General features: G+C 74.5%; 3 protein-coding genes across 3 annotated transcripts; 1 reads left to right on the forward strand and 2 right to left on the reverse strand.

The window, feature by feature from the left end:
• Window positions 1–530: 530 nt before the first annotated feature.
• On the reverse strand, window positions 531–6,587 carry OGFOD3 (2-oxoglutarate and iron dependent oxygenase domain containing 3). The gene is made up of 9 exons (XM_084238362.1): window positions 6,466–6,587; window positions 4,935–5,152; window positions 4,220–4,295; window positions 3,481–3,523; window positions 3,171–3,235; window positions 2,927–2,983; window positions 1,929–2,082; window positions 1,050–1,173; window positions 531–935 (listed from the first exon to the last, which is right to left on the reverse strand). The coding sequence occupies exons 1-9, from the start codon at window positions 6,537–6,539 to the stop codon at window positions 799–801; spliced, it is 948 nt and encodes a 315-aa protein (XP_084094488.1). The 5' UTR covers window positions 6,540–6,587; the 3' UTR covers window positions 531–798.
• Window positions 6,588–7,460: 873 nt separating this feature from the next.
• Window positions 7,461–15,185, forward strand: HEXD (hexosaminidase D; the record flags this gene model as incomplete). The annotated part of the gene is made up of 12 exons (XM_084238335.1): window positions 7,461–7,544; window positions 9,484–9,593; window positions 10,348–10,435; window positions 11,563–11,727; window positions 12,138–12,321; window positions 12,765–12,836; window positions 13,064–13,259; window positions 13,697–13,779; window positions 14,242–14,320; window positions 14,399–14,500; window positions 14,688–14,777; window positions 14,900–15,185. 12 exons carry the CDS (start codon window positions 7,461–7,463, stop codon window positions 15,081–15,083), a joined length of 1,437 nt encoding a protein of 478 aa, XP_084094461.1. The 3' UTR covers window positions 15,084–15,185.
• Window positions 15,186–16,089: 904 nt separating this feature from the next.
• On the reverse strand, window positions 16,090–17,907 carry CYBC1 (cytochrome b-245 chaperone 1; the record flags this gene model as incomplete). Its single annotated transcript, XM_084238372.1, has 6 exons — window positions 16,090–16,210; window positions 16,365–16,509; window positions 16,754–16,850; window positions 17,237–17,310; window positions 17,463–17,504; window positions 17,823–17,907. The coding sequence occupies 6 exons, from the start codon at window positions 17,905–17,907 to the stop codon at window positions 16,090–16,092; spliced, it is 564 nt and encodes a 187-aa protein (XP_084094498.1).
• Between the last annotated feature and the right edge of the window lie 201 nt (window positions 17,908–18,108).

Consider the following 18,108-nt stretch of genomic DNA (forward strand, 5'->3'; position numbering starts at 1 on the left):
GCAGGCAGACCCCAACGCTGGCCCAGCAGCCCGTCCACCAGGGGAGGCACTGCCCGCGGCGTGGTCCTGGCCGGTCCTGGTTTCCTGGGACCCTGGAGGGGAGCTGAGCCGGCGGCTCAGGTGGGGGACAGGCGGGGGGCGACACTGGGCTGGCTGGGGCAGGTGGGGCCTGGCGTCCCGGGTGACCACACCCAGAGCCCCCCCCCGTGAGGGGCCACCTGGCCTGACCCCAGGCCCTGCCCCCGCTGCTGTCCCAGGCCCCACTGGGGGGCGAGGGTCCAGGAGGACCCCCATAAGGGCCACGCCGGCTCCCAGCAGCAGGGAGGAGCCCTGCCGGGGGTCCCCAGGGCCACATGTCCGGGGGAGGCCACTGCCTGGACGCTGGGGGCTCGGCCCGGCCCCCTCCCTGCTGGCCGCTGCTTGTCACTCCGCTGTTCGCTCCCGCCTGGGCAGGCCTCTGCCCGTTTGTGGCGAGAACCCCCCCGGCCCTCCCGGCCCCTGTGTGACGCCCGGAACCCCTGGCGCCGGCCCCTCCGCAAATGCAGCCTCTTCCGGGGACGGCCACGCTGCCCGTCCGCGGCCGGGAGCCGGGCCTTGACGCCCGAGAGCAGACGGGAGGCCGTCGGGGCAGCGGAGCCCCGGCCCCACGCCACGCCACGCAGACCACGCGCTGGTGGGGAGGGCGCTGCCCGCTGTTTACTCGTGGACGAGCCACCCTGGAGACAGACGGGCCGGTCCCGGAGGCACCTTGCCCGTGGGGGCGGGGAGGGGCGCGGGGCGGCTCCCTGGGGCCGGAGGCTACGTGACCGCGGGGTCGGCGATGCCGTGGTCGGGGTTGCAGGTGAAGGCGATGGTGATGGCGTAGCGGGTGCCCCAGCGCACCTTCTCCACCCGGTGCAGGTTCTCGGAGCCGGAGGTGAAGAAGGAGACACGGCCTGGGAGGGGAGGCTGGTGACGGGGGCAGCCCCGGCCCCCCCACCCGCCCGGCCCCCACCTGCCCCGGTCCCCGCTCCCCCCCTGGCCCCCCGCACCCCGCCACCCCCGCCCACCGGCTCTGGGCTCCACCGTCCGGTTGGCCCCGTCCTCCAGGAACACGAAGCGGCCCCCGCCGAAGTCGTGCAGGTAGTCGGAGAGGTACAGCAGCGAGGTGTAGTCGAAGGAGCCGTAGGTCACCTGCGGGCCGGCGGCCAGGCCGAGCGCCCGGGTCAGGGAGGGCGGCCAGGGCCCTCCAGCCCAGGGCGGAGGCGGCGGGCGTCCCGGGGCCCGGAGGGGGCGAACGCGATCACCGCCGCCGCCCCCACGTCTCCAGACCAGTCCTCCCACCCAGGCCCAACCCCGCTGCGCCGCCCCCCCCCAGCCTGTCTTCCCCTCCCAGGCCCTGCACGGGCCATCGGGGGCTCGATGGCTCAGCAGGCCCAGGGAGGCGGGTCCCCCGGAGGCGTCCACACCTTCGTATCCCCTGCAGGGGCTCCCCGGGGCTGGCCCACCCACCAGCAGGCCCACCCACCACCCACCACCAGCTCCCAGCCCTACCCGCAGGCTCCGGCAGCCCTGGACCCACCGCCTTGGGGCAACGGACACTGGCCCTCAGCTGACCGACTGCGTCAGGTGCCCCAGGTCGCTGGCGCATCCTCCACGCAGCCCCCAGGGTGCCCCCCACCCCGCAGCTTCCACCTCGCTCTGGCGTCAGGAGACCCTGGTCCCCCTGGCATCCCGGCAACCGGCCGCCACCAGCCTCCGGCAGACGCTGGCCCCACCATGCCGTGCTGGCCGGCTGCTCTGCGCGCCGGGCCGGCTTCTCGGAGCCCGATCGGGGTCACCCAGCAGGCGTGGCCGTGGCCAGGAGGCCGACAAGAGGCAGGGACGCCCCATGGACACTGAGAGGCAAGCGGTCAGCCCAGCGAGGGAGGACGGGGCGGGCGGCGCACCTTGTCCACGTGGGCGTGCCAGTACTGGTCGTGGGCCGTGCGGGCGGCCGAGCTGTTGATGCGGGAGAAGAAGGTGGGCTGGGTCAGGTGCAGCGCGGACGCGCTGATGCCGAAGGCCTGGGCGATGGCGCGCTGGACCTTCTGCCGCACGTCCCTGGGGAGGACGGGGGTCAGCGGGGCGCGGAGGAGCCACCAGGGGTCCACGGCGGGGGGAGGGCCCCACGGGGGGCTCCAGGGGGGACTCCGGGGGGGATGGGAGGGCCCCATGAGGTTGCCAGGCCAGCAGCAGACACGTGGCTGGTGGGACGGCCCCGCGGCGCACAGCCCTGAGGACAGGAGTCCGAGGCGGCTCCTCTCGGGGGTGGGCTGGGCGCCAGGCCCAGGGGACAGTGCTCGCGGGACAGACGCGGAGCAGATGGGGTGTCGGGGGGCTCCCGGGCCGGGTGGAGGGCACAGTCCCCGCGATCTAATCATCCCACAAAGTCTTCCTGAAAAACGACTCCAGGCAGGGCTGCTCCTGGGGCGGGGCTGGGCCGCTGTTGGGGCGCAGAGGTCCCAAGTCCAGCGAGGAGACAAGCCCCAGGCAGGACGGGCTGCACGGCAGCAGCAGGCCTCTGGGCCGGCTCCGCCCCACCAGGGCCCCAGCCACACGCAGGCGTCGGGGCCAGGGACGGCCGTGGGGGGCGCGAGGCCTGTCCCCTCCCGCGAGCACCATCATCCAGCCGGACCCATGGCCACCGGGGCTGCCCTCTGCACCACTCCCTGGGCACACGAGGGCGTCAGTGTGGTGCCCGCTGCGCTGCCGAGGATGCCACAGGGCCCCTGAGCTCAAGCAAGGACAGCAGGCGTGGGCGGGCGAGGGTGGACATGCTGGGTGGATGGGGGTGCGGGTGGGGTGCGGACGGGGTGGGTGGTCTTGATCCCTCGGCTCAGCTCCCCCCGCCCCGGAACACACCCGCCCCGCGCAGGTGGACGCGGGCCCAGGCCGGGGGCCTCACCGGTAGAGCTGGAAGTCCTCTTCCGAGAAGACGTTCTGCGCTCTCTCCCCGAAGTACCTGTGACAACGGGGCGCCGACCCACGCTTCCTCCACCTCCTTCCCGTGACTCCCGCCTCCCAGCACAGCACCCAGCTCTGCCCTGGTGCTGCCCACAGGGCCGAGCATCTCCCAAGGGGGCAACCTCCCGCTGGGGACCCGCCCGCCTCCCCCCCAGGAGACCCTGCAGGGCGAGCCCGGCTCTCACCTGTACAGGTTCACAAAGTGCTTCCCCACAGACAGGGCCCCCGAGTGCAGGTCCAGGATGGACGCCTGGGGCAGTCCAGTGGGGCACGTGGTCAGGGCTGGTGGGAGAGCCGGCCTTGCTCCCCACCCTGCGCCCCTGCGTCCCTCCTGCTCCCCCTCACTCCTGCCAGCTCTGCACCCCAGTGCAGCTGGGACAGTCTGGTGAGCCCCAGGAGCGCACGCGCACCCCACTGAACGGACGCGGCCATCGGTGGGGCTGGAGCACCCAGAGGACCTGCCCACCCGCCGCCTCCCGCTCCTCCGGGACTCACCCCTCCGTCAGAGCCGCCCAGGGCCAGCCCCTTCTCCGCTATGCTGTGGGGAGAGGGCGCGGTCAGAATCTTCCCGAAGCCCCGGCAGGTCCCGTCAGCAGCGCTAGCCGAGGGCCACACCGGTTCACCTTCGACGCCAACACGCAAACAGGGACTCTGCCGCCTCGTGACAGGCGCTCGGCCGCCCCGACCTCGGGCCCACATGGAGGCCGAGCCCAGTCCAGCAGCTCCCGCGCCCGCAGCCCTCCCCGGTTATCCAGCCCGGCCTGCTGACCGCAGCTCAGGAGGCAGAGGCCGGCACTGCCCAGCGGGCCTGAGCCCGGAGCGGCCCGGAGGAAGGGCAGCCGTGGGAACGTGGGGACCCCGCCCCGCAGCCCGGCAGCAACGGTGGGGGGGGGCACAACGGCCAGTGCCCCGCCAGGGCGCGCACGCGGGCCGCGCCGAGACCAAGCGCTCAGATGCTCTCTGGCCGCGACGGGGAGAACCTGGCCAGCTGCGAGGGCTGCCTGCCCTCCCTCCGCGACACCCGAGGGGCGGAGAGGGGTGGACCCGCTGCCCCCCGCACCTGCCCTCCCAGGACCCAACACCCGCCGGGCCCTCCGAGGCGCACGGGAAAATCCCAAGAGGCGCACGGGCGCAGTTTCTGCCCCACCCCCCACCCCCGGTCGCCCCTCCGGCTCTCTTGCTCAGTGGGCGCTGACCCTGCAGGCGCCGGGGAGAGCACAGAGCCCCGAGGTACCTGCGGATGCGCCGGGCTTCCTCCTGGGTGATGACCGTGTCGCTGACACCCCGCCCACACCTGCGAGGGGAGCATCCTGCAAGGACGGCGGGGTGAGAGCCACTTCAGGGTCGCAGCGACTGGGCCGCGGGGCCCCACCTCGGGGAGACCAAGGCCGCTGCCCAGGCTCCGACCCACGAGTTCTAGGCCCCCGACCACTGCGGCCAGCGCGCTCGTGGCTGACCTGAGGACACGAGCTCCGCGGCCCGCACATGCGAGGGATCCTCCGTCCACAGCCTCACCCCGACACCCACTCCCCTTCCGCGCCCGGAGCCTCTCCATGTTTCAGGGCACTGAGCTCTGAGCCCCCAGGCTCCCCCCACCTCTAAGCCAGCCCCGTGCCCCCCCCCCGCCCCATGTTGACCTCCCTGACCTCCCCCATCCTGACCTCTCCCTCCACCTGCCCACTCCTGCCCCGCCCTGACTGCCCCTCCACTCCGTCTTCCACTGTGCCTCTGTGGCAGGGCAGGGCAGGGCCTCTGGCATGACTCTCCAGGACACCCCACCTTCCGGTCCCATTACTCCCCTCCTCAGACCGCGCCCACAGCTGGGCACCCCAGCAAGGCCAGGCCACCGCCTGCGAGGCCAGTCCGGGTGTGGCGGGCCAGCCTGGGGGAGGGGGGAGGGGGAAGGGCGCTGCCCCCACTGGCCGGATTCCCACTGACTGGCCACGCACCTTCAAACCGCCGGTGACCGTCGTAGTCGTCCGAGCAGGGCACCTCGATGAACCTGCCGGGCAGGACCTCGCCGCGGCCAGCCAGGACCTCGGTGACGTCGTCGTCGGCCCCCTGGCCGCCCCAGAGCAGGAGCACGGCCAGCGCGGCGCAGGCCCCCAGGACGCCGGCCCTCAGCCACCTCCTCCGAGCCTCCCTTGGCGCACGGCCGCCCTTCCCGCTGCGGAGGAAACAGCAGCACTGCAGGACGATGGCAGCCGGCCCACCGGTCACGGCAGCGCCCCGGCGGGGACGGCACGGCCACGGGGCAGGACCAGCACCCCGGGAGGCCTTCCAGTCCCCAGCGCAGGCCACGGTGAATGCCTGGAAGAGGCCCAGCTCCAGAGCGGCCGCCCTCCCTCCCGTGCCCTGCCGGACTCTGTGGCCTCGAGGCTGTGGCTCTGCCCAACAGGGGCTGCTGGTTACCACCGCGGGCTTGGGCTGTGTCTACCTGGACAGAGCCTGCTGGGGCAGTGGAAAGGCCCCCCTCATTCCCTGCCCCAGCCTGGGGGGCTGCGCTGCGGGCCGGCTCTGCCTCCCCACTCTGCGGCCCCGCGCCTCCAGGGGCCAGGCAGGGAGCCTTCCCCTGCATCTACGCATCGCCCTGGCCCTGGGGGTGGGTGTCACGGAGGGATGAGGGCAACTAAGTGGGATGGGACCCGGGGAGGGGGCGTCTGGGCAGCAGCCCACAGGAGTGGGCAGGTGGGCTGCCCATCCCCACCCTTGTGTGTGCCCCCCAGCCCCCGCCCCGCCCCCGCAGCAGGCCCAGACGAGACCGGAGTAGCCTGTGGGGCTGCTGGACACAGGCCAAGCCAGGCGGGGGGTCAGGCTGGGGGGGGTGGGGGGCGTGGAGAGGCTGCGGGGAGGGCAGGGCTGCCTCCGCTCCCGCGGGGCTCTGGTCTCCTGCCCCGGGAGGCCACTGTCCGGGTGGGCTAGGGCAGGGTCTCAGGCCCAGTCCGGCCTGCCCGCCCCAGCCCGCGGCAGGCCGTGCCCCAGGGCAGCAGCTGGGGTTGCCGTGAGAAGGGGCAGCCCAGTGGCCGAGAGAGCGGGGCGCCTGGGCCCAGGGGAGTGGGAGGCGGGGCAGGCCCCGCCGGCAGCCTTGGCCGTCCCTGTCCAGGCCCGCCGGGCGCCGCCCCCTCCCCAGATCAGGGCGCCCAGCGAGCCAGCCGGCCAGCGGGGTCTCGAACAGGGCTGGGGTCATGGACAGGGCTCGGCGCCCCGGGCAGCACGTGCCCCCAAGCCGGCTCCCCAGGGCTCGACCCGCAGGCCCCGCCCCCGAGCGCGCCGGCCCCGCCCCGCCCAGGCCCCGCCCACCGCACGCCCCGCCCCGCCCCGCCCCGCCCCCGGAGCGCCGAGCCCGCCTGGGCCCGGCCCGGCCCCGCCCCGCCCAGGCCCCGCCCCGCCCAGGCCCCGCCCCCTGCGCTCCAAGCCCGCCCCGCCCCGCCCCGCCCCCGCCGGCCCCGCGCTGGCCCCCGCTCCGCGCGCAGCCGGTACCTGGTCGGGCGCCGGCGCTCGGCCGCCCCGCTGCCCTCGGGCGCCCGGGGCGCGCCCCTCCGCTGAGGCGCCATCGGCCCGGCCGGCGCGGAGCGGGGTCGCGCGCGGGAGCCGCCCCAACCCGGGGCGCGCGGCGGGCGGAAGAGCGAGGCCGGCGCGACGCGGCCCGGGAACGACGCGCTCGGCGCTCGACAGGGCGGCGGCCAGGCCCGAGCAATCGGAGGCCGAGCCCGAGGACCGGCCTCCGCGCGGGTCCGTGCGGCCCCGGCCCCGGCCCCGGCGCTGCCCCCCGCGCTGCCCCCCGGGCCCCCCCCCCGCGCCGCGCCCCCCGCCCTGCCCCCCGGCGCCCCCCCGCGCTGCGCCCCCCGGCGCTGCCCCCCCCCGCGCTGTCCCCCCTAGCGCCGCCCCCCGCGCTGACCCCCCCGCGCTGCCCCCCGCCCTGCCCCCCCGGCGCCCCCCGCCCCGTGCACGCCCCGCCCCGCCCCCCGGGACCTCCGCGCCCCCGCACTTGTGTCCCCCGGGGCCCCGGCTCGGGGCCGGCGCGCGGGGGAAGGGGGCGCCCCTGGCGGCCGGCAGAGCCGCGGCCTCGGCCCCGGTGACCCCCCGCGCGCGGCCACGGGCGCCCCGAAGCGACCCGGCCCCGGCTGGCGGGGAGACGCGCGGGGTCTCCGGCCCCTCCGCCCGCCCCCGCCCCCGCGGCTCCTCCCCGGCCCTGCGCGCCCCGCAGGGGGAAGCCCGGGGGTCCCCGCCCCGCTCGCTCCGGCTCTGCGGGGCTCTCGGCGCCGCCCAAACCCGGGACCTGCAGGGGCGCCGGCGCCCAGGAGGCTTGAGGCTGGGGTGCTCTGCGGACAGTCCTGAGGGCACCCCCGCCCCGCCCCCCCAGGGCGCCCTGTGCGGCCCTCGTGCCCCCAGAGCTGAGGGCAGGGCGGGGCCCGGGTGTGACCCCCGGTCTCCCCGCAGGCAGCGCCTCGGGCGAGGATTTCTGTCCCCCCAAGATGGCCCGACCCTCGCCCTTCAAGATGCGCCTGGTCCACCTGGACCTCAAAGGGGCGCCGCCGAGGGCCTCGTACCTCTCAGAGGTGAGCGCTGCACCCCTGGGCCCTGCTCCGCCCGCGCCGAGCGGCCTCTGGAGGGGCCGGGCCGGGCAGCTTGGCTGTGGACGCCCCGGGCCCCCTGACGAGCGCAGAGCGGCCGGGATGGCCCCCCGGAAGGCGGGACGGGACTCCACGCCTGGGGTCCCTGCAGGTGCGGGCGGCTGGAGCGGAGGGCCCAGGGGCGGGCGGCCTCGGCCGGGCGTGGGGTCCTGGCCAGGAGAGGGGACGCGACCGCCGCCTGAGGGCAGACGTGCAGACCAGCCCGCGGCCGGGGGCCGCTGGGGCGATGCAGCAGGAGGATCCTGCGGGTCCCCACAGCCTGGGGATGCACACGGCCCCCCCAGCCCCCAATTCGGGGCTTCTGACCCAGACGGAGAGAGCTCTTGCCTTAACCCCCCCAGTTGTGACTCCAGAAGAGCAATGTACTCTCGGGGTGCCCGTGAGTGCCCCAGTGCAGGCGTGACCCCAGGCGGGGGGTGGGGCAGGAAATTGGCTCAGAGGGTGCTGGGGAACCCCAGGTCCTCGGGCTTCCAGAAGTACCTTCCAGAAACTTCCTTCCGGGAAAGGTCGCGGTCGCGCTGGGCGGGAAGGCTGGGCGGGGAGAGAAGGGTCTGTCTTCCCAACACACGGCCTGTCCCCAGAGGCACCCGGAAGCAGCAACTCAGGTGGGGCAGCGCAGGGCACCCAGAGCCAGGGCTGAGTGAGGAGGGCCCGAGACGGGGTGGGGGTTGCAGGGGACGCCCCAGAGCCAGGAGCGAATCACAGAGGAAGGACCCATCCGAGGTGCGGGGAGCAGAGCGATGGTCCCCAAGGAAAGCTGGGTGCTGGGGTAGTGGCAGAGCAGGATGGGCCCCGACAGGCAGGATGGGCCGTCTGGCTCCTGCCACAGGGTGCCCTGGCTCGGGCGCGGACCCACAGCCGCAAAGGCCTAGGGCAGGGACCCCTGCGTGCGTTAGGGGCCTGGTGCCAACTCCTGCGCCCCGGTTCTCTGGGCGGGCTCCCCCCTCCACGTGGGGCTCCCCTTCTGAAGGCCAGGCCGGCTCTGCGGCTCTCTAGCAGCTGACCGGTGTTGGGGGTGCTCAGGCGCCAGGAAGCTGCAGCTCGGACCCCTGGGGTTAAAGGGCGGCCGCCCGCCAGCGGGGTCGGTCACCTGTGCTGGAGGAGTTCCCAGGCCGCCTGCACCGGGCGCCTCTCGTGAACACCGGCGACAGTGGGCAGACGCATCGGCACCCGCGAGGGAGGGCCTGGCTGGCTCCAGCCGTGGCCACAATCCCGGGGCAGGAGGCTCGCGAGCCCCGAGCTGGAGATGCTGCAAGAGTAAGACGGGCTGAGGGCTCCGCGATTCAGAGATGACCTTGGCCTTCAAAGCCGCCGCCGGCTTACAAGCCCCCGGAGCCGACTGGGCTGGCTGCGAGAGGCCGCGCTGCCCATGGGGACTGGACAGCGAGTGGCCGCCAAGAGGAGGGTCCCCCTGAGGAAGGGCCCTGCTGCCAGGCCCAGGAGGAGCCACATGACAGGGACCCCTCCTCGCGGCCCCGAAGGATCTGGGTTGACCGGGTCAGGCACCGGGCGGAGTCCGGGGCAGAGGGCGGCGCCCCGAGCCCCTGGCCGGCGTCCCCTTGGGATGGCCAGAGCCACGGCTGAGCCCGCTGCCGCGCCCAGCTCAGCCCACGGGACGGCCGCTCCGGGCCCCTGGGGAGTGTGACCCGTCGACTCCGGGGCTGGGAAACCAGGACGAGCAACAGGCGGGAGTGAGAGCAGAGGCGACCGCAGCAGGCCCAGAGCCCGGAGACCCGCTGCCCTGGCCCTGGGCGCCCAGGGCGCGGGGGTGGCCGTCCCGGGAAGGCGGAGCCCCGGGGCCGGGCCGGGGGACCCCGTGCGCCTGCGCGGCAGACCACGCTTCGTGACCCCCGTCCCCCCGCAGGTGCTTCCCCTGTTCCACGCTCTGGGCGCCACCGGCCTCCTCATCGAGTACGAGGACATGTTTCCCTACGAGGGCCACCTGCGGCGGCTGCGGGCCCGGCACGCATACAGGTAGCGCGGGCGGCGCCAGGCAGGGAGAGCGGGTGGGCGGCGGGTGGCACCCGGCAGGAGGGACGCCAGCTGCGCCCGCCCGCGGGGACGGCCGGAGTCGGACGCGCCTCCAATTCCGAAGACGAAGCAGCAGCCCCCGCGGCCCGGCTGTGCGGGCGCCCCTTTCTCTCCCCCGGGAACCCCGTCCGGTCCCAGCTGGCCGGGAACAGAGAAAGAACAAGCAGGTCGCGGGCGGAAACACTTAAGCAGAAAATAACTTGTCGCTGGGCCCCTGGAAGAGGCGCTGCTGGCGTTAGCCGGAGGCGCCGTGCGGGGGAGGCCTGGGGGGAGAGGGTGGGGGGAGGCCTGGGGGAGAGGCTCGGCAGGCGAGTCAGCGTCCTCGCAGCTTTTAGGCGAGGGCTTGGGTGTAAGTCGCCAACGGCCAGGGGCCGAGGACGCTCACTGGACTGCGAGAAACGGCCACCGTGGTGGGGCTCTCGGGGAACCAGCATCCGAGGTCCCCAGGGTGGGGCGGCAGCCCTGCGCCTCGCCTGGAGGAGGTGGCCACCCGGGGGTCAGAGCCGGCGCCCGGTCTTGGCGGCTCTTGCTCCCGCGGGAGCGCGTGTCGCTGGGATGGGGGGGAGCGGCCGTCCGGGTGCCCGCCAAGCGCTGGGCAGCGAGGTGGGCACTCAGCCCCCGGGACCGCCTTCCCGTGTGGGGACCCCGGGCCGCAAGGGCGGGGCCGGGGCCTGACCACTTGCTGTGGCCCCTGCAGCCCCTCGGAGATCGCGCACATCCGGCAGCTGGCCGCGCGGCACGGGCTGGAGGTGGTGCCCCTGGTGCAGACCTTCGGGCACATGGAGGTAGGGCCGGGGGCACGGCCGGGCGAGGGTGGGGCCCGGTGGGGTGGGGGGGTCAGCGTGGGGGCCGGGGCCGGCACGGGGGCCGGGGTCCCCCGGCGGGGGTGGGCTCGGACGCAGCGGGGGAGCCCTTGTCCTCACACCCCCGCAGGTATGGGGGGGCCGGGGCGCCCCTGTCCAGGAGAGGGGGCCTGGCTCCACGCCCCGCCCGCGCCCCACCCCTGCTGGGGTCTCCCCTCCCCGTCTGCGTGCGGCGCTGACGCCTCCTTTCCGACTGCTTTTCCCTCTGGCTCCCTCACGCTTGCTTCAAAGCGCAGAAGTGTGGACGCCGGGCGCGCAGTGGACGCTGCCCCTGCTGGGAACGTGTCCGGTGCCGCCTGGGCGGGCCTGAGCCTGGGGCTGTTTCCTCTGAAACTCGGGTTCTCGCTCCCGTAGGGTGGTGCCCCGCTTGGCAGTAGCTTTTGCGAGCTTGGGGCTGAAGCCGCGTGGACGGCTCGCGCGGGGCGGGCGTTCTGGGAGCCCGGTGCCCGGCGCCGTGGCCGGGAGGGGCAGCGCGGTCTGCCCTGCCGCCTGCGCGTGGGTGGGGCGAGGGCGCAGCCCCCAGCGTGGCGGGTCAGGGCAGCCTGCAGGCCTGGCCGCCCGGCCCCGCGTCTCCTGCTGCCCCGGCCGCTGGGCTCTCCGCCGCAGGGGCGTGCGGACCCCGAGGCCTCTGGAGTTTCTGATGGGGGACGCGGGGGCCGCCCCCGGGTCTCAGCTTCCCGCCGCCGCGGGCTGGGGGCGCTGAGGGCTCTCGGCGTGTGTCCACCTTGGGGTCGCGGAGCCTCTGGGCTGTGCAGACGGAGGTCGGAGCCCACCCTCCTGCGCCGGCGCCGTCCACCCGCGCCCTCGCCCCGGGGCTGCGCGGCGGCCGCTGTCCGCTGCTTCCTGGTCTCCTCCTGCCGTCCGGGTTGAATGCGGGTGACGTGACCCCATTGCTGGACGGAGGTGGCCCCACTTGGCCCCGAGCCCTGGGCAAGGTGGTGCTGGTCTGCGGGCAGGACTGGCCGCCCCCCTCCAGCGAGGACCCGGACCAGGAGCCCAGCCTCGGCCCAGCGCCTCACGGCCCCCGCCCACCTCCTGTCTCCTCCCAGTTTGTGCTGAAGCACCCCGCGTTTGCTCACCTCCGAGAAGTGGCGCCGTTCCCCAACACGCTGAACCCCCACGACGCGGGGTCCCTGGCCCTGGTGGGGGCCATGCTGGACCAGGTGCTGGGGCTGCACCCGGGTGCCCAGTGGCTGCACATCGGCTGTGACGAGGTGGGTGCCTCCCGCCCGGCCCTGCCCCTCCTCCCCGACGGGATGGTGGTGCCCGCAGCACAGGGCGAGCAGGGCCGCGGAACTGGCCCTGTGGATGGGTCACCTCCACGGCGCCCCGCCCACACGCCACCCCCGCCGGCTCCGTGCCCCACCAGCCAGAGCAGGCCCCCGATTCCGGGGAGTCCCCACGGTGCCCGGGTTGGCACAGGTCACTTGGCAGCTGCAGAAACGCAGGGTGGGGATGAGCCTCTCGCCTGCTCGCGACCCGCGGGATACAGGACGGGCCGGCACAGCTGGCACCTGAGCCCGGGCGCTGGCTGGGCCTTTCAGCCCAGAGGCTGGTCCTTTCCTTCAGCTGGGGGAGTGGGCAGCAGGGCCGACGGCGGGGACAGACGGACGGTCCCCCGCAGGTGTACTACCTGGGGGAGGGGGCGGCCTCGAGGCAGTGGCTGCAGCAGGAGCAGAACACGAAGGCGAAGCTGTGTCTGTCCCACATGAGGGCCGTGGCCAGCCTCGTGCAGGCCCGGCACCCGGCCACGCGCCCGCTGGTGTGGGACGACATGCTGCGGGACGTCCCCGAGGACCAGCTGGCAGGTGGGTGCTGGGGGGGAACCGGTGGAGGGGGGCAGGGGATGCAGGGTGGGGGGCTCCTGCTGTTTGTGCAGAGCTTTGCACTAGGACGATGTGCTACAAGGGGCACCCACGTGTGTCCCAGAACCGTGGGCCCCTTGGGGTGTCAGGGGAGGGGCCACAGGGGACAAGAACCAGCACAGGGGCCCCTGCCCTGGGGGGAGGCCGGTGAAGGGACGGGGCGCCCTTGGGGCCCCAGGGCCGCGGCGGCTGTAGGAGGAGGTGGGAGGCCGTCCTGGGTCCCTGCCCGCTGCCCAGCTGGATCCTGGCCGAGGCGGCTGGCGCTGACAGCTAGTTCCGGGAGGGCACGAGCCAGAGGTGTCCGGTCGTGGGCCAGCGCCCGTGTGGGTGAGGCCCTCTGGGCCCAGAGCTGGGCACTCATGGCCCCTCTCCACCCCCTCGCCCAGCCTCGGGGCTGCCACAGCTGGTGGAGCCTGTGCTCTGGGACTATGCAGCCGACCTGGACGTCCATGGCAAGGGTCAGTACCACACACTGGTAGGCCCTGGCTAGCCCCACCCTGCAGCCCCCACCACCCAGCAGCAACTCAGAGCCCCGGGGCCTGCCCGCACTGGCGCGTGGGGCCTGCCGTGGGTTGCCCCAGGCCGCGCTGTCCCGAGCCTCGCGTGCCCCCCCGGGCCCGCCTGGGCAGCTGGGCATGGGGCGGCCGCGTGTGCCGGGCCAGCCACCCAGCACTTTCTCGCTCAGTCCTCCTCATGGAGAAGTTCCGGAGGTGCGGCTTCTCCCGGCTGTGGGCTGCCAGCGCCTTCAAGGGGGCCACAGGGGCCAGCCAGGCCCTGACCCCCGTCCAGCACCACCTCGGGAACCACATGCGGTGGCTGCAGGTGGCGGCCAGCGGGCCCGCAGACACCCTGCAGGGCATCGTCCTCACCGGCTGGCAGAGGTGAGGGGGGCAGGGGCCCTCAGGTGGCGGGAGTCCTGGGGTGGGGGTGGGGCTGAAGCCACCCCCATCTAGTCCCCGGGTCCTGGCCTGCCCTGGGGGGGATGGCCGCACCGCGGGAGCTGCAGCTGCAGGGAGAAGCCACTTGGAGTCAAGCCCCTCAAACCCTGCACTGGCCCCCTACACTGCAGAGGGGGCCCTGTTGGGGCCCTAACTCCAAGGCCTCAGCAGGGTGGGGGACACCGGGGGGGGGGCAACGGGGTGGCCAGGTCACAAGGGCACCCTGGACTCCAGGGTCACGCCCTGCTGGCCCTCAAGCCCCGCAAAGCCACGTCAAGGCTGGCTAATGGGGGTTCAGGGAGGGCTCCCCCCGGCAGCCGGCTCTGCGGACCTGCCCGAGGCCCGAGCTGGCGGGCAGGGCTGCTGCCGCCTCCCCGCAGGTACGACCACTTCTCGGTGCTGTGCGAGCTGCTGCCCGCCGGCCTCCCGTCCCTGGCCGTGTGTCTGCAGTGCCTGCTGCACGGTGAGCCGGTGGCCTGCGCCTGGGCTGGGAGGCGGGAGGCGGCTCCTCGGGCTCAGGGCCCCCGGGCTGCCGAGAAGGCCGTGCCTGTGCCAGCAGCTGCAGGCTGTGCCCAGCCGGCGCCGTCCCGCACCCGCTCCCGCTCCCGCTCCCGCCTCGGCCGGGGCAGTGGCCAGGGCACAGAGGGCTGCGTCTCCGTCCGGGCGAGGCGTGTGGCTGAGCACCAGCGGCAGGAGGGGCTCCCCAGAACTGGGGTTCCAGGCGTAGAGAAGGCACGGGGCGGCAGGCCATGGGGATGTGCTCCAGAGAGCCCGCTGTGAGCAGCCCGGGACAGCTGGCTCACGCGGCCCTCCCCGGGCACTGTGCCCACCAGCCACTGCCGAGAGCGGGAAGGGCGGCTGGCAGCGTCCGGGCCCCGGGCCTCCCCTGGGCCCACGCCGACCGTGTCTCTCTGCCTGGCGTCAGGAAGCTTTGGTGAAGACGTTAAAGCCAGAGTGGAGAACTTGCTGGGGATGCCCGGCCTGGACGTAGCGGACATCGCCAGGTAGCCCCGGCCCCGGCCCCGGCCCCACCTCCCCTCCCGGCTCCCTCCACCCCTCATGACGGCTGCCGCTCTGTGCAGGGAGGGGGCGGGCTCCTTCCCCGGCAGCGACATCCTGGCCCTCGTCACCCAAGTCAGCCTCCACCTGCGCGACTCCGTGGACGCCTTGCTGGAGAGGGACAGGCGAGTGGGGGTAGGTGGGTGGGGGGCGGCAGGCGCGGGGGGCCGGGCCCTAGCCCCTGACCTGGCGGGAGGGCAGCCCGGCCTGCAGAAGGGCTCTCCAGGGGGAGCAGCTCCTAAGAGCCTCCGCCACACCCAGGTGCTCAGAGGTCAGTGGGCCCGAGAGGCTCACCTGTAGCGCGGCCCCCAGGTACGTGACCGGCTGGTTCAGCCCCTACCACCGCAGGCGGAAGCTCGTCCACCCCGTCATGGTCCGCCACATCCAGCCCCAGGCGCTCAGGTAGTGCCCGCCTGCCCTGCCCCCCACCGGCTCTGCGGGCCCAAGGCTGGAGGGAGCTCGGCGGCAGCTGGGACCCCAGGCGCCCCAGGACTTCCTCCCTGCTCACAGCGCCCCGTCCGCAGCCTGCTGGCCCGCTGGGGCGCCCTGACACAGGAGCTGGAGGCCGCCCTGGGGCGCGTCTTCTACCCCGACGCGGTGGAGGAGTGGCTGGAGGAGAACGCACGGCCTGGCCTGCGGCGGCTGCAGGCGCTGCTGCGCGACCTGGACGAGGCGGCCGGCCCTGTGGACGTGGCCCCCGAGGCCTGATGCCCCCGCGGGTTGTCAAGGGAGCCCGGAGCGGAGGCTGGACGTGGCCCTGGACAGGGGCTCGGCAGCCCCCGGTGGCAGCTGTCTCCATCCTTGCTCTGGAGCTGGGGGGACCCCAGGGGCCTGCACCCCACGTCTTAGAGGGAGGCTCCGGGGCGCACACACTGGACCGAGCACAGCAGTCACATTATTTATTTTTTAAAGAAAAAAAGCACTTTGGATTCCTCCACTTAAACCCTAGCACGTTTCGGTGTCCCCGTCTGACAGCTGAGGAGGGGGCCCCTCACCCCAGTTGTCCAGACTGCCGCCCCGCCCCCCCGCCCCCCCGCAGCCTCGCCCGGGACTCTTGGCAGCCCGGTGGGGCCCACCTGCGGCCAGGACACCCTCCGCGGGGGAGGGGAGCCCTGGGACGGCACAGCAGGTGCCCCGTGTGGGCCACACCCTGCCAGCACAGAGGCCCCTAGGCCAGGTCTCCCTAGGCTGGGGAGAGGCCGGATCCCTGCCTCGAGGGGCAGCTGGCTTGTAGACCCTTGGAGGCCACGCCAGACCCGCGGGCCTGGTGAAGCAGCAGTGCTGGGGGAGGGTGGCCGCGGGGCTGGGCAGAGCGCGCCCCTGTGGGCGGGGGCTTGAGAGCAGGTCACACGGACACCCCTCTCCCCCTACCGCTGGCAGGCACCTCACTTCTGACCATGGAGAACAGCTGTGGGAAGGGGCAGGAGAAGCAGGGTTCCCTGGGGATAGTCCTAGCTGCCCCCCACCCTGCTGCGTCTGGATGCAACTGGCAGCCTCCCGCCCTCTGCTCTGGAAGCCCCGGCGCCCGCGGTCCTGTTCAGGGCTGGGCCGGCTCCGCGGGGGCGGGCTGCGCTCCACACGCCCCAGGCTGGCCCTCAGATCCTGCAGGCGGGTCCGGCTGTGGCTTTGCTGAGGGCAGAAGCGGGCAGCAGGGATGGCCAGGCCCACGGGCCCGCACCAGCGCCATCAGGAGGGAGGCTGGGGCTGGCGGCCGTCAGCTCTGGCCCCCGGAGCCCTCGGCCTCGCTGTCGCTGCTCTGGGACAGCTCCGAGGGGCTCTCCGGACGGCGCAGCTCCAGAAAGCTCACGATGAGCCTGGCGATGGCGTCCACATCACTGGGCCGGTGGCACCGGAAGGAAGGGCAGGTCACCTTGGCGGCCAGGAGCCCAACGTCTGCCTCAGCGGCACGGGGTGCGGGACCCCCGCGCCCGCCGCCTGTCCTCTGTCCTCGCCAAGGAACCCCGACTCCCCAAGCAGTGGCGGCCTCACCTGCGGTGGCCCAAGACCGCGTTCTGGGTGAGGGGGTGGGAGAAGCCGGTCACGGAGCGCAGCACCGCCACGTAGCCCTTCCCGAAGTAGCGCACGGTCTCCTCCTCCACGCTCACGTCCCGGATGTCGCTCAGCATGACCACCACTGTGGGCAGGGCGGACCGGTCAGCGGCGGAAGGCCCAGCCCACCCCACTCCTGCTGGCCAATCCACAGGGCAGGGCGTCTGCACACCCTGACCTCAATGCTGACCCTGGCGCGGGGTCATGCAGCTGCTGGGTGATGCCCCCTGGGCTGAGAGTGCCTGGGGGCACCCCAGGCCCACGAGGCAGGACACCCATCCCGGGCAGTGAGCTTGCCCAGTTGGCCCGTCAGACCCCCCGGGCCTCACCCTGCTCGTGGCCCGCTCTGAACAGGGTCAGGAGCTTCTTGTACAGGCTGAAGGTCTTCAGGGTGACCTTCCCGGTGCTCTTATTGAAGACGGCTTCCTGCGGGGCCGGCCAGAGGTGCTCGCCACTCACCCACCCCTCCCCGCGGCAGCTGCTGGGGAAGGGGCTCTGGTCTTCCCACCCCTGTCGGAACCCCAAAGCCCCAAGCACTGCTCTGTCTGAGCCTGTCCGCTCCTGCTGGGGGGCTGGGGTGGAGAGACAGAGCAAGGCTCTGTCCTCTGCACCCAAGAAAACAGGTCAGGTGGCAGGGGCTGGGCTCAGGGTGCCAAAGGCTCCAAACCGGGGAAGGGGGCAGCCCCCAGGAAGGCAGCGCTGCCGCTCCCGTCCGCACACCAGCACCCGCCGCCCGAGCGTGAGGGGCAGGCCAAGCCTTCCTCCCGCCCGCGCCGGCTGGGGCCCCGGCTGGGGCCCCGGGGCGGCCTCACCTCCCAGTCCTCCAGGTTCTGCACGGCCACGAACAGGCAGCCCGTGACGTAGAAGAGCTTCCAGCCCAGGCTGTCTGGGGGCAGACGGGGCGAGTGGGCGGACGGGGCTCGACACCCACCGCCCAGCAGGAGTGGCAAGCGCCCGCCCCAGGCCGCGCCCGCGGGGTCCTCCTCTTTCCGGGCGCAGAGGGGCGGGCGGGCGGGCGGGAGGCGGCCCCCCACTCACCTCCGCTGTAGTAGGCGGCCGCCAGCCCGATGGACAGGATCCCTGCAGAGAGGACGCAGGTGTCTCCCCGCGGCCACCGCGGCCGGCGGCCTCCCGACCGGGGCGCAGGCCGGGGAGGCCACCGCAGGCCCAGGGCTGCGCCCCGGCATTCGCGGGAGGCCCCGACGGCGCGAGGCGAGCAGACCAGGCGCACAGGACAGCAGCGGGCGACCCGGGCCGGCGGGGCAGCGCCCGAGCTGGGCCGGCGCGGGGACCCCCAGCGCCCGCCCGCGGGGCACAGAGGCCGGGCGGCCGAGCGCGGGCGGAGGGGGCGCCTGGCTTCGTCCGCACCCCGCCTGGCCTCGGGCCGCGCGCGCTTACCGACCAGCAGGGACCAGGACCTGGCGCCCGGGGCCCTCTTGAGGCGCAGGACGGCGCCGGAGCGGGTGTCCACCTGCATGTACATCCCGGCGCTGCGCAGGACAGACGGGAGGACAGACAGCTGCCGCGCCCCGCCCCCGCCCCCGGCCAAGCCCCGCCCCCGGCCAAGCCCCGCCCCGTCCCCCGCCCCCGGCCAAGCCCCGCCCCCGCCCCGCCCGCGCCCCCCGCCCGCTCCCGCGCCCGCCGAGGGGGGCGGCAGAGGCTCCCCCGGCGCGGCGGCGGCAGC

The sequence above is a fragment of the Talpa europaea genome (genome assembly GCF_964194135.1).
Source record: "Talpa europaea genome assembly, chromosome: 7".
NCBI classification, from domain to species: Eukaryota; Metazoa; Chordata; class Mammalia; order Eulipotyphla; family Talpidae; genus Talpa; species Talpa europaea.